The 9,382-nt window shown below is 40.6% G+C and overlaps 1 protein-coding gene across 1 annotated transcript; it reads left to right on the forward strand.

Annotated features, from left to right (window-relative positions):
* The first annotated feature begins 849 nt into the window (after positions 1 to 849).
* LOC121639565 lies at positions 850 to 2,315 on the forward strand. Its single transcript, XM_041984887.1, has 2 exons — positions 850 to 1,066; positions 1,223 to 2,315. The coding sequence occupies exons 1-2, from the start codon at positions 905 to 907 to the stop codon at positions 1,721 to 1,723; spliced, it is 663 nt and encodes a 220-aa protein (XP_041840821.1). The 5' UTR covers positions 850 to 904; the 3' UTR covers positions 1,724 to 2,315.
* The last annotated feature ends 7,067 nt before the right edge of the window (positions 2,316 to 9,382 follow it).

Below are 9,382 nucleotides of genomic sequence, written 5' to 3' on the forward strand. Positions count from 1 at the left end.
CAGATATGTTGTGGAAAACATGCTGCCGTTGACAATAGTTGATTCAGACTCATTCAGAGCGCTCATAGGCAAAATACCGTTAAGAGGAGGGTCCGGTCCGCCGTGTAGAAAGACATTTTCTAAATATGTTGATGCAGAGTACGCTAAAATGAACATCGAGCTTAAAAAGGGATTTGAACAATTAGAATATATCTCTGCAACTGCAGATATCTGGACTGCACATAACAAAAGCTATCTGGGCGTTACTGCGCATTGGATAGATCCAGAAAGCATGGAACGACGTAAAGCCGCCCTGGCATGCAGACGATTCAAGGGTCATCATACTCACGACAGTATTGCAACTGAGCTCAATAATATTCACTCATCCTATGGCATTTCCCACAAAATAACATCAACTGTCACAGATAATGGCTCAAATTTTGTCAAGGCCTTTAAAAAGTATCAGCCAGTCGAGGAAGATGACTCTGAGGATGAGGAGGATGAAGTGACTTTTATAAACATTAATGATGTCTTACAAAACAGTGTTGGTGATGACAATGATGATGATGTGATTACTCTGCCACCACATCAGAGATGTGCATTACACACATTAAACCTTGTTTCATGTACTGATGTTGATAAGTGGATTCTGTCAAGACCAGAAATTAAAGCAGTATACAGAAGTGCTACCACAAAATGTGCAGGTTTATGGAACAAGGCTAGCCGTTCAACTGTGGCAGCAGAGACTGTGGATGAATTAATTGCAAGAAAGCTGATAGTCCCTTGCACTACGAGATGGAACTCTTTTTATGATGCGCTTGCTCGAATCTGTGAGATCCCTATAATCGAGCTGAACACCATATCATCCAAGTTTGGGCTAAAAGCCATTACAGAAAGAGAGCATCATTTCCTCAGGGAGTACTGTATGACAATGAAGCCACTAACAGTAGCCCTAGACATTCTTCAGGGAGAGGACAACTGTTTCCATGGTACTCTCTTACCCACGCTGGAGACATTGGTGTTCAAGACCCTGGAGCTGAAGAGTGGCCTGCAAATTCTGGTTGACCTTCCAGAGGCAATTGTTGTGGTAAGAACTAGTATTTATTTTTAAATATGTTAAATACATCCATACATTATGTAAAAAATATAAATGTAAAATGTTTTCTTAAAAAATCTGCTCATAATGTGTGTGTGTGCGTACGTAGATAGTTTAATATGTTCTTTGCCTTATATGTCATTTCAGGCAATTAAAACAAGATTTGCAGAGGTGCTGGAAAGCGAGAATGCTATCTTGGCTGCGGTGAGTCTGCCTAGGTTTAAATTACGCTGGCTGCGGACACAGGACAAGAAGGATAAGGCCAAGGCAAGACTTCTGGCAGAATGCCGCAAAGGTGCTCAAGATGAAGACCAACAAACGGGTACCACCAGCACATCAACACACACCAGCTCAACTACAGAGGATGACTTCTTTGCCTTTGATGACGAGGATGACACTTCTGCTACTGCTGAAAGTCAAGTCGCGGATTACTTTAAATCAGGAACACAAGGGATGGACGCTCTTCATACGTTTCCACTGATAAAGAAAATTTCACTCAAATACAATGCAGCCACTCCATCCAGTGCTCCTGTAGAGAGACTGTTTAGCCTAGGGAAGCTCATCTTTACTCCAAAGAGGAACAGACTCTCTGACCTTAAGTTTGAAAAGCTTCTACTTTTAAGATACAATCAGTGGTTTAATGGCTGAGATGGTGAGATGACTGGGTAGGCTGGGTGGATGAATGAATGCATGGATGAGTGTTTGGAAGCAGGATGGATAGATGAATGAACGATTGCTAAGGAATTAAAGTTGCATTTGTTAAAAAAATTTCCGTACTATTGCAGTACAGTACTATTGCCATTACTTTCAGTACTATTGCTAGACAGTAGTATTTTCAGTTGGCTACTGTTTTAAAAGCAGTTCTGTTAAACTGTTTACTTTTTTTTAAGAACATACTTGGAGCACTGTATGTCCACCAGTTGTCATTTATTTATTTTATTTTGCTAGTTTTATTTTGATGTTTACTTTTGTGAAAAAGAAAATAATTTAAGTATAGCATGTCAGTTTTCTGAAGTTAAAAGAAATTAATATTTAAACTGTTTACTTTTCTGATGAAGAAAATTCTTGAAGTACAGTTGTACCAGTTGTGGTCTTTTGAGGTGCAATAAATATTAAAACCTCTGTTCAGGTACCAGTCTTTGCTGTTCTACTCTATGCACCTGGCCTGTGAAACCTGTTCTGAAAAAAATCAAACTTCTTTGACATTTTTAAACTTTAAAAAAGTAATGAAATAGTTACTTTCCCTGGTAACTAGTTATTTTTATAGTGGAGTAACTCAGTTACTAACTCAGTTACTTTTTGGGAGAAGTAACTAGTAACTGTAACTAATTACTTTTTCAAAGTAACGTGCCCAACACTGCTGATTTTGCACCACGTTGTGGGGGGAGCACTCGGCGTCTTTCACTGGCAGAGCGTAACTGTCGAGAGGGAGTGTAGCTCTGGATTAAGGAGTGAAGGTAGACAAGAGCCGTTTGGGTTACTGTTTTGTAAGCCGATAGCAGAGCTTTGAATTTGATGCGTGCTGCAACTGGAAACCAGTGAAGAGCAATTAGCAGCGGAGTGACATGAGCTCTTTTGAGCTGGTTGAAGACCAGACGTGCTGCTGCATTCTGGATCATCTGCAGAGGTTTATCTGAGCAGGCAGGCAGGCCAGCCAGTAAGGAGTTGCAGTAGTCAATGCGTGAAATGACCAGAGCCTGGACCAGGAGCTTGGTTGTGTGTTCAGTTAGGTAGGGTCTGATCCATAGAGAGCAAATCAGCAAGACCGGGAAACCAAGGCAACATGGTCCTTAAAGGTCAGCTGGTTGTCTACCATGACACCAAGATTCCTGGTAGAAGACGTAGGCACAAGTGTGATTGAGTCAAGCTGCACGCTTATCTGTGGCGGTAAGGAAGGATTGGTGGGAAAGACAATAAGCTCGGTCTTGAACAGATTTAGCTGTAGGTGGCGATCCTTCATCCATGCAAAGATATCAGCAACATGCTGATATTCGCATTGAGACGGTTGTGTCGTCAGGTGGGAAAGAAAGGAAAAGCTGAGTGTCATCTGCATAGCAGTGGTAGGAGAAACCATGAGAGCTAATGACTGCACCGAGTGAGGAGGTGTATAGTGAAAAGAGAAGAGGGCCAAGCACCGAGCCCTGAGGCACCTCTGTTGTTAGCCCATGTGATCTGGACATTCCCCCTTGCCAAGATACTTTGAATGATCTCCCTTTGAGGTAGGACGTAAACCACGAGAGAACAGATCCTGAGATGCCAAGCTCCAAGAGTTTGGAGAACAGTATATGATGGTTGACCGTGTCAAAGGCAGCAGACAGGTCCAGCAGTATAAGGACTGAGGATTGACCAGTGGATCTGGCAAGTCATAGGGAATCAGTAACTGACAGGAGAGCAGTTTCAGTAGCATGACCTTGCCTATAGCCAGATTGATATAGATCAAACAGGTTGTTGTCTTGGAGGAACTGTGAGACCTGACTGAAGAAGGCACGCTCTAGTAATTTAGACATGAATGGAAGCAGTGAGACCGGCTGGTAGTTTCCAACCTAGGCTGGGTTGAGTGTGGGTTTCTTCAGCAGTGGGGTAACCCGAGCTTGCTTGAAGGCAGAAGGAAAGACATCGGATTTAAGAGAGGAGTTAATAATATGGATTACTGCAGTTTTTACTGTAGGTAAAATGCTCTGCAGGATGTCAGAGGGAACAGGATCAAGAGGACAGGTTGTGGGTTTTGAGCTGACTAGAAGTTTAGAGACTTGGTCCTCATTTAGAGAGCGGAAGGAGCAGAGTGAGGCACCAGTAGCTGGTTTGGTAAGGCTGAGTTGGTCAGGCTCAGTGAATTGGTTACTGGTGGTAGCAACCTTTTCAGTGAAGTAGGAAGCAAACATTTCTGCAGTCAGCACAGTGGGAGGCTGAGCAGGTGGTGGAGATAGAAGAGAGTTAAACACCATGAACAGTTGTCGTGTGTTGGGAGCATTGCAGATCTTGTTTTGATAAAAGGCTATCTTGGCTGTCTTTAGGCTGGATGTGAAAGTTTCAAGTTTTTGCTGGTACTCAGACAAGTCAGTGTGCTCTTTTGATTTGCGCCATTTTCTTTCTGCAGCCCTGAGTCCAGCTCTGTGATCCCTTAGAGCCTCTGTGAGACATGGACTGGGATGATTTTTTTCTGGCTGGTTTTGACACCAGAGGACAGAGTTTGTCCAGAGAGGAGGCGAGAAAGGAGCCGAGTGTGTCTGTAGCCTCATTAACAGACAGTAAGGAGAAGTCTGAGTGGGAAGGGAGGGTAGAGTAAACCTCATTAGACAGCTGTGTAGGTCTGAGGGATCTCAAGTTTCTGCGGTAGGACACCATTTTTGCAGCCGCTTGATTGACATGAGGAAGGAAGACAGAGAATTTAACCAGGAAGTGGTCTGAGAGATGCAGTGGGGTGACGGACAGGTCGGCTGTGGAGCAGTTTCTGGTCAGCACCAAGTCAAGAGTATTACCAGCTTTGTGTGTTTGAGGAGTTTGAGATTGAAAGAGTAGATGAGAGCCAGAAAGTCAGTTGTCTGTGGTTTGCAAATGTGAATGTTCATGTCTCCCATGACAATTAGTGGTGTGCCATCATCAGGAATGTCAGAGAGAATCATGTCCATTTCAGAGACAAACTCATCTATAATGCAGGGGGTAAATGACCAGAATGTATGCAGTGATGGGTGTAGAGGCCTTTACTGCGTGATACTCAAATGATGAGCAGTTAGCCACAGGACGGAGAGGCAAAGTTCCCCTTTGTAGAAATAAGAAAGCCCGTTCCACCTCCTTGTCCAGCTGAGCAAGGTGTTTGGGTAAATTCTGCATTGACAGAAAGGGCAGCTGGTGTAGCTGTGTTTTCTGGACTGATCCAGGTTTCAGTCAGGGCTAGGACCTGAATGTCAGAGAGTTTTATCAATGAACTGATGAATTCTGTTTTGTCCACTGCAGACTGACAGTTCTAGAGACCAAAGGTAACAGAGGGTGTGACTGACGTGCATGCCATTGGAAAGGACGGGTTTTGTGGATTGCGGTATCTATGTGTGACACGCCTTAGTCTGTACCCATATCTAATAGGGATGGGTTTGAAGCACATTGTGCGTTAATATAGTTGTAAGGTGGTTTAAGCTCGTGCCCTTGCTCAGTGGACTCGCGCAGGTAGACTTGCAGGTCTTTACCCTTTGTGGTCTTAACCCAACGTGGGCTGACACAATGGCTGACGCTTCAGCGCACCATGTGTGATAAAGTACCTGGGGCTGACACAGCTGAGCTCACTTTGCTTGATTGCAACCGGCTGAAACCGCCTCTATCTGCTTTGCCCTGAGCAGTACACAGTGGGGTTGACCCGCGTCACGGCCTCAACTGGTTGAAGAGAGAAGGTGCTAACGACAGACCCCACACCAGCAATGTAAACAATAACCCGAAACCACGACAGAAACTCAAGCAGTAACTCACCGAACTGACTGTACCAACCCTGACTGAAATCAGTGCTTGTTCTGCGGAAGTTAAACAAATTCTCTCTTTTATACGGGATGTTCCTCAAAATCCTCAAAAAACCTTTTTATGAGTTTTACACTATTTCTCTGTTTCTATTATAAGAATTTGTAGTTTTAACAAACAAATTTGGTTATAATCACTTATATTTGTTGTAAATATAACAAAAACATTCTGTTCAATGATTTACAAAGGTTCACTGTGATTTTAACAAAAAAGATATGTTTCAATTCTGTAGGGATTTTACATAGATTTTTTGTAAATTTCACGGACATTTCTTACAGTGTACATCTACTAGTTGTGCACTTTTGCATGCATATTGTCATTTATGAAGTACTAACTGAACAAACTGCAGCTGAATGAGGAGCAAAATTTAAACAAAATGATGTTTGAAAGGAAGGACAAAATGTTGCAGCGGCTGGATGGCGTAAAGAACAAGGCTGGCTACAAAAAAAGGAAGGAGGTTGTGGACAAAGTCTACAACAATGAGCAGACAATAACATTTAAGTAATTTTGTAAAAATGTTGCTGTTATTTCTATTCAGTATTTTTATGAAACAACTTCAAATAAAACCAATTTAAAGAAACATTTATGCTTAAATGCATTCAGTTGCACTTATAGTCTGGCCGGCTTTCCCCACAGAATTTTTGTTGTTGTTGTTGTTTGTTTATTTTATTTTTGTTATCAATTCTTTATTAAAAGAACGAACAAAATGTAAATGTATAGCTTGTGGAAACTGTGATTAACTTTTGGAATCTATCAGCCACATTGATTGTATATCAGAAAAGTTCATTTAGAGCTCAGTGACTATGAACACCTCTTACATAATTCATTTTAAATACAATGGTAAATTTATTTACTTTTTCTTCCTAAACTTACTAATATGTCCCATCACACACAACCCGAGAATGTGAAAGTAATTAGAAGAATGCGTCAAAGCTCCTGCAGAAATATCAAATATATCTAGTAAAGACAGGATTGGGTGTTGAAATTAGGCTAGGCAGAAGCTGGTTGTCCTCCCAAACACTGTGTAAATCTATATTTTCTTCTAAATGTTTTATCTAATTAAACAGATTTGCATTTTCAAATATACCTTTACTGTGTCTGCTAATAAAATATTTACAATAAATAAATCATATACAAACTATATTCTCAGAAAAGTCTGAAAATCTTCCAAAATCCATCATGTTTTAATGTTTGAATGTTTATTTAAGAGAGCAAAGCACAGCTAAAGGACAAGTAACCATACTGATGGATCCATAAGCTTTTCCAGTAAAAGCCTCTGCATTAATGGTATTTTTACACAAGTGCAAGTCTGAGAAAACTGAGTGAAATAAGGAATTGTAAAAGTGTTTGAGGTGCAACAGTCATATGAAAATGCTGTCAATTAAAGCCCCCGAAGACACAGAAACTACACAGAAAAACTTAGGTGACAAAAATTATAGTATTTTAATTCAATGTGTCTGCTATGTGAGCGTTACTTGAATGTGTCCTTTCTACTATATAATATATACTTTCTTATACTTGAAGGTCTAACCTTTGCACAGGATATTTTTCAGGAGTGGTGCAAATGAGTAAAATGGTATTAAAGTGATCAGTAGGACCAATGTGAAGGGCTGGTGTAAACCAGTTAACATCTCAGACAAAGAGTTCTAGGCTCAAATGGCCTTTTCCTCTAATAGAGAGAAAATAAACCAAAGTCTAGCTCATCCACCCTCCTGCAATTTGGTTAATGATTTTTGTCCCCTAAGGATCATATCCAAACTAACTCTGTAGCCACTCTGAAATATTGCTTTAAAGGATTTATATATATATATATATATATATAAATATATATATATATATATATATATATATATATATATATATATATATATATATAGAGAGAGAGAGGATCATATACTAACAAAGGACATTATTGCATTATTGTGTTCCTCTCTACTGTGGCCACAATAGAGAAACATGATAAATTAAACATATTTATATTAATAATCTGAATCATCATGTGGAAAAGTTTGCAACACGTTTAAAAAGGTCCATAGAAACATAGGTTGGTTGTTTGTGACACTTGTAGGAGGATCAGTTGCTCCTCAGTTCTGGCTTACTGTCTGGTGGTGATAGTCTGGATCCTGGATCCACTTGTGTGGCTACATGTTGGTAGACGTTGGTGCTGCTGACAAAGGGCCCTGCACTGTGTCAAAGTCAAAGTCAACTTTATTGTCAATTCTGCAATATGTACAAGACATACAGAGGATTGAAATTGCGTTTCACTCAAACCCAAGGTGCAGACAATAAACATAAACATTTAACATACATCTTCAAGTAAAGAAAGGTCTCTCCAATGCTACACTATATGAAAGACTATACTATACTATACTATATAAAAAACTATACTATGCTATATAAAAGAAATAAAAAACAAGAAATATAAATAATGAAAGAGGCACAAGTAGCAGCAACATATTGAGTAAAGAAAACCAGATAGTGCAAAATGAATACAGTAGTGCAAATGGCATAGCCGTTGTGCAGGTGTAGCTTATATACTGGTAAAGTTAAGTGTCCATGAACAGTTCAGAGTTGGTGGGAGGGGGGTTCAGAGTCTGGAGGTTTTGTGGGCAGGGGGCAGCAAGGGGAGGGAGGGCAGGGCAGGGAAAGAGTTCAGCATCCTGACAGCCTGGTGGAAGAAGCTGTCCTTCAGTCTGCTGGTCCTGGCGCTGAGACTCCGCATTCTCCTCCCTGGTAGCAGACTGAAGAGGCTGTGTGACGGGTGGGTGGGGTCACCAGCAATGCAGAGAGCTTTGCGGGTGAGGCGGGTGCAGTAGATGTCGTGGAGGGAGGGGAGAGGGACACCGATGATCTTTTCAGCTGTTTTCCCGATGCGCTGGAGGGTCTTGCAGCAGGATGCGGTGCAGGAGCCGTACCACACTGTGATGGAGCTGGTCAAGATGCTCTCCACAGTACCTCTGTAGAAAGTCTGCATGATGGTGTCCTTCCTCTTTGAAAAAAGTGAGAAATATCTCCCTTTCTCTTCATTCTTCTATCTTTCTATTTAAAATAAGACTGGTTCCAGCATTCATTTCCCCACATTTTCATGCTGTACCTTACTTTAAAATCAGCTGGAGGCCTTTCTAGTCTTCTTTTAAAATGATACTGCATCATGTTGCTCCGGCTACTTTAGTCAGTGCAAAGTAACTTTGATACTGAGGTACTTGGAGCATCTTTATAGTTTATTTTTTAAGCTCCAATGTGAAAATCTTGATTCGCTAAGTTGATGTGTAGTCCCTGAATACACTCACTAAATATGACATGGTTTCCCCACATTAGTTTGAATCTAGTGCTACATCTAGGTCAGATTTTAGGGCTCTGTCTTTGCCACGGGTTAAAAAATTAGCACATAAATTCTGAGGACAACACATTTTATTATCATATCGCTGGATCAAAACTTGAAAACATACAGAGCGTTTATTACAGTTATTTTTACTGTGCAATTAAATTTCTTTACAGTCTCCCTTGTATTTGATCTTTATGGAATCTCTAAAGCCTGTAAAATTGCTTGAGTTAAAGTTGCTGCACAAGCCACATAAATCCTTCCACACACAGCATACTGGCAGCAGACGGCCTCAAAGACCTTTTATTAGGTCCGTTTGACACTGATTCTACAAAACATCATTTCTGTATTTGTAGTTTGGAAATTTACATGCAGATAAAGTTTTGATTCATTTATTGTTTATTAAAAATATGCAGATCACAGATAAATAATTAATGCTGATCTATGGCAGAGTGTCCGTTTTATTTAGAGTATTTACATTA

Source organism: Melanotaenia boesemani, chromosome 5 (assembly GCF_017639745.1).
Source record: "Melanotaenia boesemani isolate fMelBoe1 chromosome 5, fMelBoe1.pri, whole genome shotgun sequence".
NCBI lineage: Eukaryota > Metazoa > Chordata > Actinopteri > Atheriniformes > Melanotaeniidae > Melanotaenia > Melanotaenia boesemani.

What these genes read in the sequence shown, in the direction of transcription:
- LOC121639565 (XM_041984887.1), top strand. Translation starts at nt 905, where the DNA reads ATGACAATGAAGCCACTAACAGTAGCCCTAGACATTCTTCAGGGAGAG. An exon ending in TTCCAGAGGCAATTGTTGTG is followed by an intron (nt 1,067 to 1,222) that starts GTAAGAACTAGT and finishes ATGTCATTTCAG; the next exon opens with GCAATTAAAACAAGATTTGC.